The 20,891-nt window shown below is 33.2% G+C and overlaps 1 protein-coding gene across 1 annotated transcript; it reads right to left on the bottom strand.

Moving 5' to 3' along the window:
• Positions 1-5,062: 5,062 nt before the first annotated feature.
• Positions 5,063-20,527, bottom strand: LOC132721569 (14-3-3 protein homolog 2-like). The gene is made up of 5 exons (XM_060705893.1): positions 20,150-20,527; positions 14,591-14,714; positions 13,736-13,899; positions 11,828-11,923; positions 5,063-9,474 (listed from the first exon to the last, which is right to left on the bottom strand). Exons 1-5 carry the CDS (start codon positions 20,444-20,446, stop codon positions 9,424-9,426), a joined length of 732 nt encoding a protein of 243 aa, XP_060561876.1. The 5' UTR covers positions 20,447-20,527; the 3' UTR covers positions 5,063-9,423.
• Between the last annotated feature and the right edge of the window lie 364 nt (positions 20,528-20,891).

Below are 20,891 nucleotides of genomic sequence, written 5' to 3'. Positions count from 1 at the left end.
AATGACGCAATTTCTAAAAATAGAAAAACATGACGCAATTTCTAAAAATAGAAAAAATGACGCAATTTCTAAAAATAGAAACAATGACGCAATTTCTAAAAATAGAACAAAAATGACGCAATTTCTAAAAATAACAAAAAAATGACGCAATTTCTAAAAATAGCAACAATGACGCAATTTCTAAAAATAGAAAAAAATGACGCAAATTCTAAAAATAGCAACAATGACGCAAATTCTAAAAAATAGAAAAAATGACGCAATTTCTAAAAATAGAAAAACATGACGCAATTATATACATGTATATATATGTATATATATATATATTTGATATATATATATATATTTGATATATATATATATATATATCTATATATGTATATATATATATATACATGCATATATATATTTATATATATATATATATACCTGCATATATGTATATATATACACACACACATTTATATATATATATATATATATATATATATATAATACATATACTATACATACACACACCAATAAATGCACAATCTGAGAAAATTCAGTAATATAACCTTGAAGGTCAAGGTCATTAAAGAGCCCAAGCAAATTTGGGTTTGATAAACAACAAGGTCTACTAAGCAAAGAATCTCATTTTAGGTATTTTCAGTAATAATTGACTCCGTTGTCACCTTAAGAATGTTCTGTTATAATATGAAGTTTATCCCTTCAAAAATAGCAAAGTTACAGTCAGTTACTGCCAAAACAATGAAAATTTCAATAATTTGACCTTCAAAGGCAATGTCATTAATGAGTGAAGGTCAAGGTCTTTCGGTATATTTTTAACAGTTATCTTTGAAGATTATTATGTTCAAGTTTGAAGACAATCCATTCAAAAACAAGAGCTGTCCGTAAGACAGCGCGCTCGACTTTTTTATTGCTTGCCAATAAAAAAAGTTTTTGCAGTAAAAGGCAATACAAGAATCTCTGTATTTTTAAAGTGAACAATGGCCATGAGCATTAAGATATTTAGTGAAGAATTATTTTACTGAATTGTGTGATACCCTTGAACACTGCAGCAAAGTTTGAAATGTTTAAGTCAAAAGAGGGCTGGTAAGAAAGAAAAAAAAACTGAGTTGAGCCTTAAATAAATTTAATAGTATTAAACCCACTTTGAGAGAATAAGGTATTTTTACGTCACTCAGAACACCTTGGTAAATGACATAATAACATAATTTTTCAAGAAATCTATGCCAAGGAAGCAGTATATTTTTGTACAATCAGCATAATATATAGATTTGACTTTGTATGTGAAAGTATTATAGTTACCTTATAATACAAGTAATAGATAAATTTTATCAAGCTTTTTTAGATGTTGTCAGTTGGTCACAAGTGGATCTCTTTCACACAGGCTGTGGGTGACTGGTTACTTTTCGTGGGTCCACTATGTAGATAATGCGTTGTAAACTGATATTTGAATTACATGAAGGAAGTTCAATTCATTATTTAATGTCATGCTAAATGTTCATGAAATCGTGACATTGAGTATATTTTTACCAATTGGGGCATCTCCTGGACATGTTTGGGAATCATGATTGTAAACAAGTATTCCAACTTTCAAATTAATATCTCAAACAGTTCAGTCAAAAAGTGGACTGGTACTAAAAACTTAACCAAGATTCTAAGTCGATAAAAGGCCTTAATTTTTAAAACAAATCCTTGACAGAGTTACCTTCTCTTGCGTACAGATGGGGGTAATGATGTGAAATAGCATTAAAAGTTTCAAAGCAATATCTCAAAGGGTTAAGGCAATAAGTGGATTTTACCCATATTCAATGTATTTTCTAAGTCAAAAAGGGGCATAATTCTGTCAAAAACCTTGACAGAGTTATGTCCTCTTGTCTGTTGATGAAGGTCGTGATGGTAAACAAGTATGGTCAGTTTCAAAGCAATACCTCCAATGGTTTTGAAATAAAGTGAGGTGGTACAAAAAAAACTTAACCAAGCTCAATACACTTTCTAAGTCAAAAAAGGGCCATAATTCTGTCAAAAACCTTGACAGAGTTATGTACTCTTGTCTGTAGATGGAGGTTATGATGGTGAACAAGTATGGTAAGTTTCAAAGCCATACTTGTAATACTTCTGAAATAAAGTGGGGTGGTACGAAAAACTTAACCAAGGTGTGACGCCAACGCCGACGCCGGGGCGAGTAGGATAGCTCCCCTTTTCATAGAAAAGTCGAGCTAATAACAAAGTTACAGCCAATAATAGCCAAAAAAATGAAAATTTCAATAATTTGACCTTCAAAGTCAAGGTCATTGATGAGTGAATGTCAAGGTCTGACTGGTTATTTTTAAGGGATATCCTTGAAGATTATTATGTTCAAGTTTGAAGACAATCCATTCAAAAATAACAAAGAAACAGCCAATAACAGCATGAACAAGCAAAAATTGGACTTTTAACCTTGAAGGTCAAGGTCATTTATGGATGAAGGTCAAGGTTAGTGTGGTCTACTGAAAGGTCTTGTCCCAAGGGTTGTTGTGGCCAAGTATGAAGACAATACACCAAGAAATAAAAAAGTTATGATCCAGGTACAAGTTTTCGGACGGCAACGGCAACGGAGACGGCAACGCCGACCTGACTATAACAATACCTCTACTTTTTTTTTCAAAAAAAAAAAAAGTCGAGCTAATAAAGCACTGACAAAAACCCATAATGATGCTCAATCGGAACTTTTCGGTCCTTTCCGTCAGTCTTCGGATTATTGATGTAACAAATGAAGTCTTAGGTTTCGATTTCTTGCTAGCAAAAGTCACAACTTTTCAATAGATATGTAAGTTATTGGACCACATTAAGGTGTGACCAATTTGACACAAAGGCCAGGATTCATTAAACTACTCTATAGTCTGTATTTCATGCAATTGTTTAAGCACGATGCCATGTAGTTTCACACAAAATAGTTAAGTGAAAGTCTTTGTAAAGTTAAGTGACCACTAGGACCCGACCAGTTTTGTCCCAATTTGTATGATCGATATTTATTTTGTACAGCGCCTCATAGTTACGCTTCAAGCTATATAAATAAGCTCTGGGCATTGTCGTTACTTAAATCCACTTGCATGCATGTTTAGTACCATTAAATGAATTACTGAATTCAAATTTTATAGGTCACCTTTTGGTTGATAAGTAGAACTGCCTCTGTCATGGCGTGAATACCCCCGCATACCACTTTGTCAGACTCAACAGTGGTCATTTACAGCTCAAGGGCAACCTCCCTGTCAAATCTGAGGGTAGTAAGCCAGTGAATTGCTAAGTTATGTATTCTACATGTTTTAGTGGCAAAGATCAAAGTGACCTTTACCTTTGCCCTACTGACCTCAAAACTTAAACTGCCAATGCATGACTTGAATACCCCCCCCCCCCCCATTTCATGCGCTTTGCCTGGAGGTGTTTTATGATGAATATATGAGAGCATAATTATATCTTCCAATGTGAAATGTCAAAATCAATACACTGTGGACAGGCATTCTTAAGCAGACAATCTTATTGTAGTAAAAGCCCCTGTCACCTTGACCTTTGACACAGTCACCCAAAAATCAATAGGGGTCATCTACTATAGTCATAACCAACCTAAATACCAAATATGAAGACTTTTGACCAAAGCAAATTGAGCAGAAAAGCTTTTAAAACTAGTCCCCTATGACTTTACCTTCGACCCAGTGAACTAAATTCAAAAGGGGACACCTAACGGTCATGATCAACCTCCATGCCAAATATGAAGACTGTGGGTCTAAGGATTTTTTAAGTAATTTGGCGAATAAACTTTTTGAAGTCAATCAATAGGTGTCATCTTCTAGTCATAACCAATCACAATACCAAATATTAAGACTGTTGACCAAAGCATTCTAAAGCAATTGAGCAATCAAGCTTTTTGAAATCAAGGTCCCTGTGACCTTTGACCCAGTAAACTGTAAAGCAATAGGGGTCATCTTATGGTCACGGCCGGCATCCACGCCGAATATGAAGACTGTGGGTCAAAGGAATCTTTAATTATTGGGCGGACAAGCTTTTTTAATCAAGGCCCCTGTGATCTTGACCTTTGACCTTAAAATCAATAGGGGTCATTTAAGAATCATGACTGACATCCATGCCAAATATGAAGACTGGATCAAAGGATTATTGAATTACTTGGTGGACAAGGTTTTTTTTTTAGTCAAGGCCCCTGTGACCTTGACCTCAAAAGGGTCATGTACTAATCATGACTAACCTCCATGCCAAATATGGAGACTGTGGGTCAAAGGACTCTTTAAGTTATTGGGCTAAAAAGAAAAACCAACTGACAGCCCAATGGATAAGCTGATTCCAGTATACCCCCTTACAACATGCTTAGTGGTTTATGAGATGTTGTTTAAAGTAAGTTTACCAACAAACGGACAAATTGTGATCACAAAGAGCAGTAACGCCATATTTAAAGAGTAATAAGAGTGAGCAAGTTTACTTATTTATGATATTATTGTAACCAACAGTTACAATGTCTGACAAAACTGAAGATCAGCATTTTTTAAAAAACTTTTTTCCAATACATCTGTTTCTTCCCTGCTGAAAAAAAAGATGACATTGGAGGTGTGATAAATCTGTATAACCAGTTAATTAACCAATAACAGGAATGGCTACTTCTATTTATATCCTTAGCAATGTTTTGTCAGGGTTACAAAAAAACAAAAACAAATAGGCAACAAGGGAAATAACATTAACCAATATATGCAAGTTCTGTATAAATCAAACACTATTGCAAGAACTGTTAAGAATATGTCCCTCTATCACTTGGTCAAGTTCATAATTCAACTTCACTTTTTTTCAACTATTGGAAAACTTTTGCAGGAATGCCACAGGACACAGATACCTGATGAAGTCTTTAAAATAAAACAAATCATTTCAAAATTAAAACTGGGGTGGATTTTAAATTCAACCTTGCAGAACACTCCAGAAATTTGTACTACCTAAAGTGGCCTGACTGACCTTGAGTTTATACAATCTTTCATACAGGAATAAGATAGAGAAAAAAAAAACAATAGCAAGTCCCATATAAATGGAGAAATGTTTATTGCATGTCAATACAATTACGAAACTTAAAACACCAAACTAAGATCTATGAAGCATCTTGTTTCAACACTACAAAAAAGACTAAATATGGGCGAAAAAGAGTAAATGAACTGGAAAATTTGGCAGTCTACCATTAATGTTTGCCTGCTCCTGTTCAGTGACATACCCGGTTATATATTGTAACATATATCTAGTTTATATTGGTAATATAACTTCTAGTACTATATTAAAATACATACTTTGAAAGTCAAAATTAGAAGTCATGAAAAGAACAAAAAAGGTCAATATTTTGTGATAAAAAAAGAAAAAACAAAGATTATATTCCTTCAAAGTGGTTTATGTCCATTAAAGAAAGATAAAAACCTAGACTTTGTACTTTCAAGCTGAACAAAAGCCATGTTTTTTATTCCAGTTCATTACAGAGTATTACAACCATGTCAATTAAAAAGTCTTTTGTTTATATCCGAAATCTTTTCTTGAATAAAATCGCTTGTTTGTTAATATAAATTATATATTTATTATTAAAATCATGTAATATTCTTCACTCTAGCATAATCAAGTCTTATTCCTGAAAATAATATATAAAAAAATCAAACAACAAATAAACAAAAACACCTCATCATAGCAAAATCTTACATCATCTTCTCTCATCCAAAAAACAAAGAACTTGGTATTATGCAAATGCAGAACTGCACAACCCCACCCCCTTTTCTAATTTAACAGACTGAATAATTAATGTAAATTAAATATGCCTGTAGATAATGCCATAAAACAATAACTATTGCTATGAGTCATATTCAGTTATTCTTATGACAAATATTAACTCTCCAAAGTGGAATTTGAAAATATTCTTCATGTGAAATTTTCATATGAACAAAAAAATACAACCCTTAACAATGCAAACATTATTTCCCAACAGGAAAATATTTCTTTTTTACAGTATTTTTTTTCTGTCCGATATAAAAACCTCTTTTCTCACACAGCTAAATTTGACCATAGCAAAGTTATTTCTGTTATATAAATACCAATTTCCTAGTTTTCCACATATCACAAATTAAAGACTAAAAAAATCTTAACATCATTGATTACAAGTTTTTCTTTCAAGACTTAAACAATCTACCAGACGGCAAGAAGATACACTCATATAATCCAGTCATTCACTCTTGGTGGGTGGGGGAATACTATCCAAACACACTACATACACGATACAAGTACTTATTCTTTTATTTTTTCTACATAAAAATTAATATCAACAAGTCAATATGATTTTTTTTTCTGAATAAAACCTTTTTCGGGCCTTTTTTCTCATCAACCAAAGTTTCCTTCTTAAAGAAAAAATTACATCATGCCCGAAGAATGTCCCCTAGCTTTCCTTACTTCACTAATACTTTTTGTAAGCCAAAGGGAACATGTGAAGGATGTAGTTTTGTCTATATATGTTTGAAGAAAAAGAAGGAAAAAAAGACATATAATAATCTATTTTTAAAAAAAAACTCTGCTTATTGAACTGCTATGCAGAGAAATGTCACTGGGAAAAAAACTATGAAAGTTTTTATTTAGCACTTGCCTTCAATCAGATCTGGTAAAGATACCAAACAAAAGTCCCTTAATCAAAAACATTTTAAAATCACTGATAAACAAGGAAGTCACATTTTCAACCTTAAGCTTCTATGTTTTTAATAGAAAAAAAAAGAAGAAACAAAACAACAACAACAAATGAAACCAGAGAAAAACAGTAATAAAAGAAGAAGGGCAATTTTATATAACCTAGCACTCTTTCCCTTTTCATTAGCACATTCTTGCATAATATACTCTAACCTACAGAGAAAAAAAGACAACAAATGAAAAACACTAGACCCCATGCTCACAAATAGCAAAGTATCACATGATCTTGACTTTGTTTGTATATTTTATGAATCTTAAAATTTTACCAATACCCTTTGGAACAATTTCAAAATGATTACACTACTAATACCTTCTGATTTCCAATAACATCTTTCATTTTCAAAAGGTTAGAATTATTTAAAAACCAAATTTTAAGACCACAATCAATAGTTGGATCAACTTTTAAGAAACGCACCTATTGAATATTTTTGCACAGTGATTAGGGAACATCCTTAAATTTCACCCTCCGATACCATTTCAAGTTCACCCTGGAGTTAACTCGGAATGTTTAAACATATAAACATCAATTCAGGAGAAATTTTGAAACTTGTTTTAATCCTGATCCTCGATCCTTTGTGAACACAGGGCCTGTTTCTATTTATCAGAATTAACAGCCAATGAAATCCTCATTTATTCCAAAACATCATCACCTTAACTGTTATACAAAACAATATGGTCATGATCTCCATACAATATGACAATTATAAGCATACATTTTGCTTTACAAAAAAAGTTCGCAATTTTTTATATTTTTGGTATATACGAGGGGTGATCCAGAAATATATTTTTCTTCCCGTATACTCATCAAAGAATTTATTTCTATTTTTTTTGTTACATCTGTACATACATGTTAATATACCTTGTATTGACTAGTTTAGTTACTTATATATTTCATCTTTCTTCCAGTAAACCTAATTTCATGAAATGGACTCTTTTAATCAGAAAAGAAGTGTACTATCTAAGGTAGTTTAAAATATTGACATGCCGACTGCTAACTAATCTTTTCAACCCTGATTTTTGTAAAATGAATTCTTCTATCTAGGCGACTTTATTTTGAAGTAAAAAAAACATATAATGGAAGGATTATATAAAAAGCTATGTTAGATATTCGGCAGAAGGAGCAAATGACTTTCAATGGTAAAACATGGGTTCGAAGCGCATCACAGATTAACATCTTCTTGGTACATTATGGCATGATAAATATTTAAGACGGAACTGTACGGGCCCAACAACATTGAAATTAAGCTATAATTTCACAACAGCTATTTTGATTTGAGAAAAAAAAAAAAGAAAACCACACTTTGATGGCCACATCCGTGCCTTTCCTGTTTTCAGACCTCAATATAATCCCCCAAAAGCAATAATTATCTCCATGCTCGCAGCACTTTGATTTTTCCCTTTAGCTAATTTTGTTTTTCAGAGTTCAAATATGATTTTGCCAATTACAACAACAACAACAACAATAACAACAACACATTGTAATTTGTATGAGATATAATAAGGCTGGTCTAACATTTAATGAACCAGATTAATCCATAACGTGTCTTATTTTCCCTACCTGTAATATGAGAAATGCAAAATCAAAATGTCCATCCTTGATAAATGATGCTGTGTTTTCCATCAGACATTAAAACACTGTATTGTAATTTTATGTTTGCCAAACAAAATTTTCCCTTTTTATGAATATGATTTTTTTTTTGTTTTAAGCTAATATTGTAATACGAAAAATGAAAAAACATCACATGAAAATGTTCCTATTTTGAAAAAAAAATGTTGAATTTAATCAAAAATGAAATCACAAGAGTCAAGAGCAAAAAGTCCAAATTTATATAAGCTTTAAATTTTTAAAGGGTTTTTTCTTTAGATATACATGTTCAATATATATATAATTTTTTTAGGTTTGTTTTTGACGTTTCAAGCATCTAACTAAGCAAACTATATAACTTGTATATATAAAACATTACACAAGACAACTTGACGTGTTATTTGGAGACAAAAAACAAGAACAAACATATAGAAGAAAAAAACATGTCATATCAGTGAAAAACATGGCGGCTTCAAATCACTTAATGAAACACCGAAAATGAGAATTTCAGTACACAAGGGCCATCTTTCTGTATCACTCTACAATAATGGCATCTTTAAAAAATCCTATATTCTTCTAGAAACTTCAACGTCCAGTTCAAATTCATGTTCAACAAAAATGTATTTCTTAAGAAAAAAAAAACTTTGGGGGAAAAAAAAATATTCCAACATTAAAAAGCATAGGCTATTTATGTATTCAAATGTTCAACATCATTATGAAAACTAAATACAAAATTTCAAACTTAAACCATGCCATGAAAAAATATATATATATATTTATATCTGAGCTTTAAAACCATGTAAACATCAATACTGTTTTAGTCTTCCACTGTAATAACACAAACCTGGTATTCACCATGTATATAAAAAAAATACACTGTCTACATGGTGGTTACATTACGCCGTATACAACAAACAAGCCGAAAATATCACCTCAAAATACATTAAACATAACCCTTGTCCACTAAGATTGTTAAGCTTGACAAATGACTTATAGAAATGAAAAGTGTCTCAATAAAACAATGATACTAATAGTAATTCAAGAGTTCACTAGTAATGTTATATAAATAGCGAATGAAGCTATTGTTCTACGTATCAGTTGTTATCATCTTGTTGATCATCATTTCCAGTATCAGATGTCCATAACTGCAACAATAATAAAATAACAATATATATTTTATATTAAATAATACAGGCAAGAGTAGGGTAAGGCTAAGGGTTAAAATTTTCCTTATTATCTTCCTATCATGAACTCGTAAAATGAAAACTAAACTAGCCAAATTTATTTAATCCTTACCATGCAGGCACAAAAAGTGCTAAGCCCTTGACATCAGTATAGCAGTATCAATATTGTCAAAATAAAATTAATTTAATGTTGCTTTCTTATTTCCCCTTTTTCTTGTTATTTCCCTCTGGAATATACATACTGGAAGTACCAGATGTGGTAAAATATGTGCTGAATGATTTTCTTGGATGTATAATAGACTGCTTTCTATTCGACTCAAACCCATACAGAGGTGAGGGGCAAGTGGTTCAAAGTTAGCAATCTTCACACATTTTTATTAACAAATCATTCCCCATGAAGTATGATAGATATTGGAACAAACATAGTCATCATAGGAAAACATCAACAGCCTTCCAAGACTCATGCTAGTATAAAGCATTCAGTCCACAACTGGCGCGACAGAGCTTATCAAGTGAGGTTTAACAAGATATGCCACCTCATTAATACAACACTAAATAGTAGTGTAGGAACAGATTTTTTTTGTTTCTATACAATTGAAGATTGTCATAATGCATAGATCCCTGACCTATCTAATTCTTATTATCAAAGATTAGTGGTTAAATCTATTGTTAATCAGAGTAGGAATATATCAATTCACTTGAGTCTAGTGAATTTGGTGGTGAAGGTCATATTTCACACAGCCTAAATTTCATGACTACATCAAAGGACAACACATTAAGACACTTTGTCAAAATCTAGGTCAGCTGATATCAAAATTCACTTTACATCTTAATCTGTGCATATGGTTCAAATTTCATAGCTGTAGATCAAAGGACAAGAAAGTAGGTCACATCATCAAAATCTAGGTCACCTGATATCAAAGTTCAATTTTACAACTAAAACTGTGCACATGGTCACAATTTCATTGCTGTACATCAAAGGACAAGAAAGTAGGTCACTGTCCCCTTGGGCAAGGCAAAATTTTGACCCAAGGGTTTAATTCAAAACAATCTTGATACAGGTCCACCAAACAACATTTCAAGTCAAATATCTAAGCTGTAGCTTTCTCCCATTCAGAAAACATTTGTTTCATTTTCTGTTTTTACTATGTGTACATAATGAGAATCACGGCCCCCGGACAGGCCCAATTTTGACACCAGGGGAAAAATTTAAACAATTGGTAGAGGACCTATAGATGATATTATATAGCAAACATCAAAGCTTTATGCCTTGTACTTTCAGACAAAAATATTTTTATTTTTTTACTCTATGTACATAATGAAAATCAATGACCCCGAGGCGGAACCAATTTTGACCCCCAGGGCTATAATTTGAACAATCTTGGTAGAGGTTCACTTAGCAAAGTCTCATGCCATATATTTAACCTCTAGCCTTTGTCAATTTATACATATAAGGAAAACTATCGCCTCTGGGGCAGGGCAATTTTAACACTAGGGGCATAATTAAAACAACTTTAGTAGAGGACCCATAGATGATATTATATACGAAATATAAAAGCTCTAAGCCTTGTACCTTAAAACAAGGAGATTTTTTAATTTTTTACATTATGTACATAGTAAAAATCAATGACTCCTGGGGGTGTGGCCAATTTTGACCCCAGGGCTATAATTTGTACAATCTTGCTAGAGGTTCACTACACAATGTTTCATGCAAAATATCTTAACTCTAGCCTTTGTAAATTTAGAGAAGAAGTTTTTACTATATACATATAAGAAAAACTAATGGTAAGGGTCTATATGCATAAAGCTAAGCTCTATGCCTTTTTGGTCTTTACAAGAAGGTTTTTTATGATTTTCTATATGTACATATAGTGAAAATCAATGACCCCCGGGGCGGGCCGATTTTGACCCCAGGGCTATAATTTGAACAATCTTGGTAGAGGTCTATCAGACAATGCCTTATGCAAAATATCTAAGCTCTAGGCCGTTTGGGTCTTTACAAGAAGATTTTTTTAATTTATTCTTATAATTCCTTTTGGTTGCCATGGCAACCAGATTTATGCATGGATGAAATTATTTGAACAACTTTGGAAACCCTTTACCCAAGGATCAATCCTTTTGGTTGAAAGTGGATAAGTGGTTTTTCACAAGAAGATTTTTTAAGTTCACTATATAATCTATAGAACACACACACAAACACACAGGTGGATCGCTATATGCCACCGCATCGCAGATGCTGCGGTGGCATAAAAAGAGGAATGAAAACCGAGCCGTCAAAAGACAACTTTACTATGACTGAGAAAATGAATGTTACCGTCAGATTATCTCTTAGGAGCTGCATTATCAAAGTGCTGTCTTTGTATGAGTCTTCATTTAATGTGTCTAATTCTGCTATCGCATCATCAAATGCCTGAAAATAACAGGATATGTAAACTGTATGAAAGTTACCTAGTAGCCAATCTAATATCAACAAGTGTTAGGTTAACAATATAAACAATCATGGCCTGGGAATTTTAAGCAAAATTCAAACAAACTTACACTCACCGACAAGGACCAACAAAATCTGATTTTGATTTACTTGTTTGTTTTTGTCCAAAATATTTTCTCAAATTGTCCATATGGTATTTGTATTGTATATTCTTGAAAATTTCAACTTGTTTGTACAGGTTGCGGGCAACCTTGGCAATACGGACAACTGACTTTGCCACCCCTGCTGACAGTTAAGGTCATATCATAATTTCTGGCACAAACAAGAAACCATTGACCTATCACAAGATACTGATAGATAACTTCTGGGTACCATTATACGATGCAACCTTTATTGAGCAATTTATCATTGAAATTGTAGTCAACTAGCATCAACATGAAAGATAATGAAAAAATTTGATCAACATGAAACAACTGAATGGGAAATTTTTGTCTTTGACATAACTCCTACAATTGATTTCAAACAGATATTGCCATCTTCTGTGTCTTCCAAAAAGGTTCTTCAGATCAAATGATCATTTACACATTCTCTCTCTTTGTTTTTGGGACAGAGTACGTAACATACATGTACCAAAATTTTTCACACTGTTTTCCATTTTAGTGAGAATTTCATTTTTTGCTGAACATAAATACAAAAGTTAAACTATTGTAGTGACAATAATCATGTTGTGAAGTATAACATAATCTATTTTACAACTAGAACTATCACTAAATGTGATTAATACCCCCACAAGACTGCTTCGGAAATGAGGATGTTACTAGTAACAGAATACCTTGTAAAAGAATTGAAATATAGAGTTATGGTTGTGAGCAATTAAAGATAGTTGTGGTTCTTGTATGTTGCATTTCCTTTCAATGTGGTTGGCCATTGATGAAGTTTTATTGAATTACTCTGTATTAAGTCCAGAAAGACAAGGAAAAGGAACAAAGAGCAATTACTCTATAAATACTGAAGATGGAGTTAAAGTTCTTGTGCACTGCACTTCCTCTTATTGTGCTTGACCATTGTATGAAGTTGTTTTGAATTAGTCAAGATGGAGTTATGGTTCTTGTGCACTGCACTTCCCCTTATTGTGCTTGACCATTGTATGAAGTTGTTTTGAATTCCAACCCATAGTTTTCAAGTAATGCTCTGGACAAGGAAAAGTAACAAAGGGCAGTAACTATGTAATAAGTCAAGATGGAGTTATTGTTCTTGTGCACTGCACTTCCTCTTAATTTGCTTGACCATTGTATTAAGTTATAATGAATTCCAACAATTAGTCTTCAAGTTATGGTCCGGACAAAAGACAGCAATGGAAAAGTAACAAAGGGCAATAACTCTCTAATTACTTTAGATAGAGTTATGGTTCTTGTGCACTGCACTTCCCCTTATTGTGTTTGACAATTGTATGAAGTTGTTTTGAATTCCAACCAGTAGTTTTTAAGTTATGCCCCGGACAAGGAAAAGTAACAAAGGGCAATGACTCTGTAATTAGTCAAGATAGAGTTATGGTTCTTGTGCACTGCACTTCCTCTCAATGTGTTTGACCATTGTATGTAGTTATATTGAATTCCAACCATTAGTCTTCAAGTTATGCTCCGGACAAGGAAAATGCAACGGACATCTGGACCGACCAACCAACGGGTGACTCCTATATACCCCCCAAACTTCGTTTTTGGGGGTATAAAAAGCAAATTTCAATGTGCCCCAAATTTTGTGAATTGAGGACCCTGCTTTCATTATCAAACTTACCTGTTTGGCCAGCTCGCAAGCATCAGGCGGTGAGTTCTTAATTTCATAGTGAAATACGGAGTAGTTTAAAGCCAAGCCAAGACGTATTGGATGAGTTGGCTGCATTTTTTCTTTTGCACATTCCATTGCAGCTTGATAAGCATCTCTAGATTGATCTACCACAGCTGTAAAGACAAAGACACATTTGTTAACCAATATGGTTTATTTTCTGCATTAGGAGAGAGAGGGGGCATATCCAGAGAGTGTCATTATGTTTGCAGGCATTTTTTTCCTTTATATACTAGTTAAAACCAGTAAATGTAGGCATTCTAAATCAGTAAATATCAATACTTTACATTTCTTTCCCAACTGCGAAGAATACAATTCCAAATCATCAGTCTACATTACTGGTGAATGAGTTGTCAATTTTCATTAAGAGGGAAAACAGCTTGAAATTCCTTACATAATATTTCCACAAAATTTATGTGTCAACCATATTTTAAATGACAATTCAATTTTTAATAATAAATTTTTACTACAGTCTCCATATTAAACTATTCATGACATTCAGAGCATTTTTTATCTGGCGACTTACAGATAGGAGGTGTTTTAATATTGTCTAAATATGTCAGCTAAGGGTTATTCAATTGTCCCTGGTTGACATTACATTATTATTTTTCATCAATGCCTTTGAAGTTATGTAACCATATAAAGAGATTTGCTACATCAGCATAAAATTTGAAATCTAGTTATGTTCTCCTCATATACACCAGGTTGTTTTACAATATATCATTCGTAACTCTTAGTTATTGCAATAGAATTGGCCATAAAGGCCCTGTATAAATCTGAATAATAAATACAATAAACCCAGCTTACTAGCTCTATTTGCATCTGTGCTGACTTCAGCTAGGTACCGGTAATAATCTCCCTTCATTTTCAAGTAGAAAACCTTACTTTCATCAGTGTTGGCTTTTGGTATTAGAGGATTTTCAAGTAATTCCTGAAATTATAATAACAATAGCAACATGTTAACACAAGCTACATTTATCTTTTCCTTTTCTGCTTTTCTGTATTATTTGCACTGACAATTATTCACATAATGTAAAAATCATTTCAAGTTTTCCTAATCCTATTGGGTGGAATGGCTTCTTGTGCACCATTTTATAAAACCTTTATTCAAGAAGCAAGCTGGCATTTGATGTTCATTTGAATTTTCACTAACAACTTTTATAAGCAGCACCAAAGTTTTTTTATTTTTACTAACTCAAATGGGATTTAAATCCATAACAGTAACAAGAAACCATAACAATAACATGCAAGTGATCCACCACCACAGGGGGAGCAAAATCAATTGTCTGTTTTGCCCAGGTTTTCAAATATACTACATATATAGATGTTATGCGGACAAGTTAAGAAATGCTTCAGTGAAAAACAGACTAGTAAGTCTAAATCAAATGTTGCTGACCCTGGCAATTGAGGTAGAGGCAATATAGAATTAACAACAAAATTACTTTTTTGTAAATTTATAATATAAGTGCATTTATAACATTAACAGGGGAATGCGGTGCATAATGCACAGATAGCAAAACAACATGGTTTTTGCTTTAACAAGACTAGTGAATTCTCTGATACAGACATATGGCATAAATGTGCAGATTTTGCTATATTGTATTGACTGATAGGTTAAATCCTCTGGGACACAAGTATTGATTCAAAAACACTGCACATAAACATGCTTTTGTTCAGAAGTTCATAGTAACAGAGCTTCTTATTCTAGTTTTGCTTTCAATATGTGGACAGGAAACGTACCACTTGAAACAATAACTTCCCTGATATATAACAACTAGTATTATTTACAGATTCACAGGCTTAATAATTCATGTATCATTAAAAACATGATAATTCTTTGACACAGTGCGTTTACTTGCTTTTTTTTAAACAGCAAATCTTACCATACTATTCAGTATTTACTATTTTCTATTATCTATTTTTTTTACAAAAATCATTTTTCACTAACCTATAGTATAATTACGTTGTAACATCAATATCATAACAGGCTACGACAAAAGTTAAAACAGATGTTTACAAATCAAAATCTATCAAAAGAAACTCAAATGTTAACAAATCAAAAACCAACACAAAATCTGTCAGTATCAAATCTGCCTGTCCTGTTCCCTACTAATTCTGGGAAGTTCTAGAAAATTGAGCAAAGTTGCAAAATGTGCCGTTTTGGTTTACAAGTTTTGATCACACTATAAAAATTACATTATTAACAGAACAGTATGCTCCACTTTCCTCAGAGCTGGAATAATAGTATCATAAAAGCTGAGCAAAAAGCAGGCATAATGTGGTAAAAGCGCTTTCCACCTCACCCTGATAGTAACTAAGTATTTAAAATTTGAAGAGAATATATGTGATAGTTTTTTGAGAAATTTAGATAAAATATAAAAAGACTTTCAGGGGATTATATATGTCCTTGGTATCACATTGTTACATTGAACAAGTATACCAAGTTTGAAGTTAATAGATTTGTTATTTCTGAGAAAATGAATATTTTTACATTTATTTACTTACAGCTACTCAAGATCCCCTAGACCTCTAGACCAGAAAATGGACATGGCAGTAAGAACTCATCAAGGTGCATCTACATATCAAGTTTCAATGTAAAAACATTCTTTCAATTTTGTTCACAATAAACCACAACTGATGCCAACATCACCGCTGAGTGGTGTCATGACAAATGTTCCAATTTTTCTTTGAAAACAGAGCTATAAATTAATTGAAGGTTTATCTGCGTTTTTTGAATTTCATCACAATTTTGACAGCAGAAATGTAGATAGGAAGTAATGTATTTATCTATTAAGGGCCCATTCATAATGCCAAAAAGTATCTTTTATCCACAACTGTTCAAAATTCATGAAGTTCTTTCAAACTGAAGTTATTGACAAAATTGTCAATGACTTATAAACACGAGAAACAGGCACATCTAAATATGGGATTTTATCAATAATTATTAAGGCCCTACTCACATGATTTCAAATATATTCCCCATTTAAAAGATAAAACTTTGTTAACAATAACAGTATAGAGGTATTTGTATCATTGTTTGGGGACCTTTCTGTTTAAATGTGTCAGAGTTAAATCACATACACATACATTCAGTGTGTTAACTGGAGTGCAGGTATTACATGTAGGTTACCTGCACTCCACCACATGCTCATTGATTGGCTTCTTTTTCCTTGGGTTTACTTATTGTGATGGCAGAGAAAGGGAAAGCGATAGCAATATCATATTCAGATGCTCGTTCGTTGGTTTCTTTTTTTTTCACGAGTTTCATATTGCGACAACAGAGAACTTGTTTTAATGTTTGACTATGATACAAAAGAGAAAGAGCTTCAAAACACAAGGCAATCTGATTAATACTCGGGGCTACAACCCCTCGTACAAATCAGATAGCCTCGTGTTTTGATGCTCTTTCTATTACATAAATATAAAAATGTTCACATTTAATGGCATTATGGAACTAGTTTCAAAATTCAAATGGTCCCAGACCAGGGTTCTCACTAGGACTTTAAAACATGGAGTCCATGGACTCCCAACCCTGAAAAAGTTGGAGTCCAAAAGCGCATCGCAATTAATATGTTTACAGATTAGTCATTCAATACTCACAATAGCATTGCTGATATTTTGAATCTTCAAGAGACTTCCAAAGTTTATAGTTATTCAAAAGAAACTCTGAACTACATAGTATAATTATTGTTTTGTTGTTAATATTTATTATGAAATTATTTCATTATAATGCATCTACACATGGAAATCGTCTTTTTTTTCACTTTTATACCAAATCAAATTTTATTCTGGTTAAATAAGTCCACTCTAAAGACAAAAAGTTTGTATTTGTAAAAGAAAAACGTAAATGTATATAGGCAGCGTTTAGCGGAATGAATAGGAAAATCGTGTACAGCTTCACACAGTGTGTAAGAGATTCATCTGATCGACAATTATTTTAGCAAATATCTTCAAAAGGGGGCAAATTGAAGATTGATTTTTAAAGATTTAATGTTTATTAAATAATAAAGGAACAATTCATTCGCATGTTTGGCATGGAAACCGAGAATTTTTGCGAAATTTTAGGGTTTCTGGCGAACGTGAAATCGCCAATGTTTGGATCAATTTTCGGATAGAATCTAAATATCAAAGAAAAGCGTATGCGTACCTGGCATTTCGGCACAATATCTTAAATTCTTAATACCCTTATAGAACGATTTTGCAAGAATGAAACTAAAGCAAAATTGTGCCTAGAAAATGCCAAAAATAATCGACAATCATTATTATGCGAACATATTCGACAATCATTCAAATTACACTCATTTGTAATTGAGAAAACAGTCTTTAAACTTGCGGCGTAAATAGTCGGTAATTTTTTCCTTTTGTCGGTAAAATTTGCTAATTTCCAATCAACTGTTGATCTATCACCTTGTGTTATATCTGAATTACATGAACTGTACAGCGCGTGTATACATTTAATTAGTCTGATCACTATAGCGTGATAATGATCGGAAGCGTTATCGCTGATTGGCTAATCGCTTCATGGGTTGATGTGCATAGGACCGCCTACCTATAGACTGACACGCGCTAACGCATTTGTGTATTTCTGGTTGTAAACAATCGGTAATGTTTATGCGTCCCCAGGCAAAATTAAGCGTACGTGGAATCCTTGCTCTGAAATATTTGCGTCCAGCTGTAATAAACATGCGTACCGGGACGCCGAAATAAGCGTCCCCGAGAACCCTGTCCCAGACCCTTTCACAAAAGACCACTTGTAAAGTTGTATGATAGATAGGTCCCCAAACAACATGTATGATGTAACTTGTATCATACATGTAGTTTGGGGACCTTTCTGTTGAAAATGTGCCAGAGTTAAATCGTATAGATATATACATGCACAGTGTGTTAACTGGAGTGCAGGTATTAGTTACCCACACACCAGAGTATACCAATTGATTGGCTCAGTTTTTCTAAGGTTTACTTATTGTGATGGCAGAGAAAGGGATAGCGATAGAAGAACCATATTGAGATCCTTGTTCATTGGTTACTATTTTTCTGGGGTTTCATATTTCAACAACAGGGAAGGTGTTTTTTTTTGCCTATGCTATGCCCCATCAGACATACTAATCAAGATAGTCTTGTGTCTTGATGCTCTTCCTCTCACAATTCACATGTTCATTTTAATAAATTTGTGAGCAAAGAGTTGTCCCTGTTTGGAAATACACCCAGACGAGTCATATACCTTGAATAAATTATACGTAGTAAACTAATATTGGGTATTTGTTTTGTTACTTGTTGGTAATGATTCATGGGAGATTATTTTAGTTTTTCTCTTCATAACTGACAAGACAAATGAGCAAAAAAAATAAAAATAAAAAGTTATACAACACTAGACACATTTAGGAGATGTAATAATAAGATGGGATTTGTGATAGCCCCCCCCCCCGGAAGAAAGCCCCCCCCATCTAAAAATGACAAGGTGGACAAAAGCCCCCTCCCCCATGAAATTTACACATAGGACAAAAGCCCCCCCCATTAAAAATACAGGTAGGACAAAAGCCCCCCCAGTCCATGAAACAGTGTTATTGAGAATCTCGTCAGTTTAATTCCAGAACTTGATGTATTGAGACAAGTCAAATGCAATTGTTTTAAAAGATAATTTACATTAAGATTAAAATTTATAGGTACAAAAGTTCTAATTTGATTTATTGTGTAATTCGTATATAATTCATTGATGATATGAATGTGGAAGTGGAAGGCGCATACTTTTTTAGATTAATTTGAAGTATAACCAAAGTTCCCTAACACTGGGCGTGTGATAAATTCATAAAAGATAGTTATCAGTCTGGTCTATAAACCTTAGGGGGGGCTTTTGTTTGCTGTACTGGGGGGGGGGCTTTTGTCCTACCTGTATTTTTGATGGGGGGGGGGGGGCTTTTGTCCTATGTGTAAATTTCATGGGGGAGGGGGGCTTTTGTCCACCTTGTCATAGTGCAAGTCCTGTCCCTACTCCCTACCCATACTGGTATTACATGGATAACAAAATGGATATCTAAAGCAGAAGATTATACACGAGTCTCATTCTGAATCTGTAGTATATTACTAAAATATCAACAGCAACACAGGGGTCTATTCCAGGAAACTGCATAGAGGGTGGATTATGGCATCAAGAGTTTTGACAATTGTCATTCTTAAAAGTTTAGATGAGCCAAATTATGGTAAAAAGAAAACCCTACAGTTGAAAGACCTGTAAGAAATACATAAATGATGAAAAAAAACTACTAAGTAAACTGTATATAAATGAGGTTTATTCTTGTGGCCTTGAAAGATTTTAGGATGAATGATGAAGCAAGAGGCTGAATTGGAGAACGAACTTGACCCACTTACCAAAACTTCTTTACAAATTTCTTCTAATTCTTTCTCTATTTTCTGTCTGTATTCTTTTGCCATTAAAGTCTTCTTATCTCCATCTGCACTTTTGGATTCTATACTCGAAATAACTCTCCAAGACGAGCGACGAGCACCAACAACATTTTTGTAAGCGACTGATAGTAAATTTCTCTCCTCGTTTGACAGTTCGTCTCCCAACATCACTCGCGATTTCATGGTTGCAGCCATATCATCATAACGCTCTGCCTGTTCACTGAGCTTTGCCTTTTTCACGCAAATTTCCGCCGTAGTCATTTTGAAACCCTTGGAAAGTTTTGTGATATCACGTTTTGGACGTCGTTTCTTTCCAAGATGGCGATGTTACGGACGAAGTACCTGCCAAATATATCCAGCCGCAGATGACTAATACATATGTAACAATCATACAATCTTTTCATATAATTGTCATCTGAAACCTTTCTTTCTACTGAAGTTTACTTTAAATGACAGTGAAAAATAGTTTATAATGTCTCAAAGAACAAATAATATTATATTACTCACGGGACTATTTTCTTCTATGAAAAATAGTGCAGACAGAGTTATCCGCTCTTTATGGAGGCGTTCCCCAAATTCCCGGGGAAGACCGTGACGTCACTGTAGGTATGGAAACGGAATTCATTTAATCTATAATTTATTATTTCATTTGATGTACATATATTTTTGTTCTGTACGACAATACAATGTATCTTTCACACTGATG

This window comes from Ruditapes philippinarum, unplaced genomic scaffold, assembly GCF_026571515.1.
Source record: "Ruditapes philippinarum isolate M1 unplaced genomic scaffold, ASM2657151v2 ctg944_1_1_1_1, whole genome shotgun sequence".
In the NCBI taxonomy this organism is placed as follows: Eukaryota; Metazoa; Mollusca; class Bivalvia; order Venerida; family Veneridae; genus Ruditapes; species Ruditapes philippinarum.
The sequence above is the reverse complement of the archived record's forward strand: the minus strand, read 5'-3'. Positions and strand labels throughout refer to the sequence as shown.

Bases quoted from the DNA above. Each gene is read 5' to 3' on its own strand.
- LOC132721569 (XM_060705893.1), bottom strand. From the start codon at position 20,446: ATGACTACGGCGGAAATTTGCGTGAAAAAGGCAAAGCTCAGTGAACAG. The intron at 11,924-13,735 runs GTAAGTTTGATA...TGTTATTTTCAG, and splicing joins CTTGCGAGCTGGCCAAACAG to GCATTTGATGATGCGATAGC. The intron at 9,475-11,827 runs GTAACATTCATT...TTATTGTTGCAG, and splicing joins TCCTAAGAGATAATCTGACG to TTATGGACATCTGATACTGG.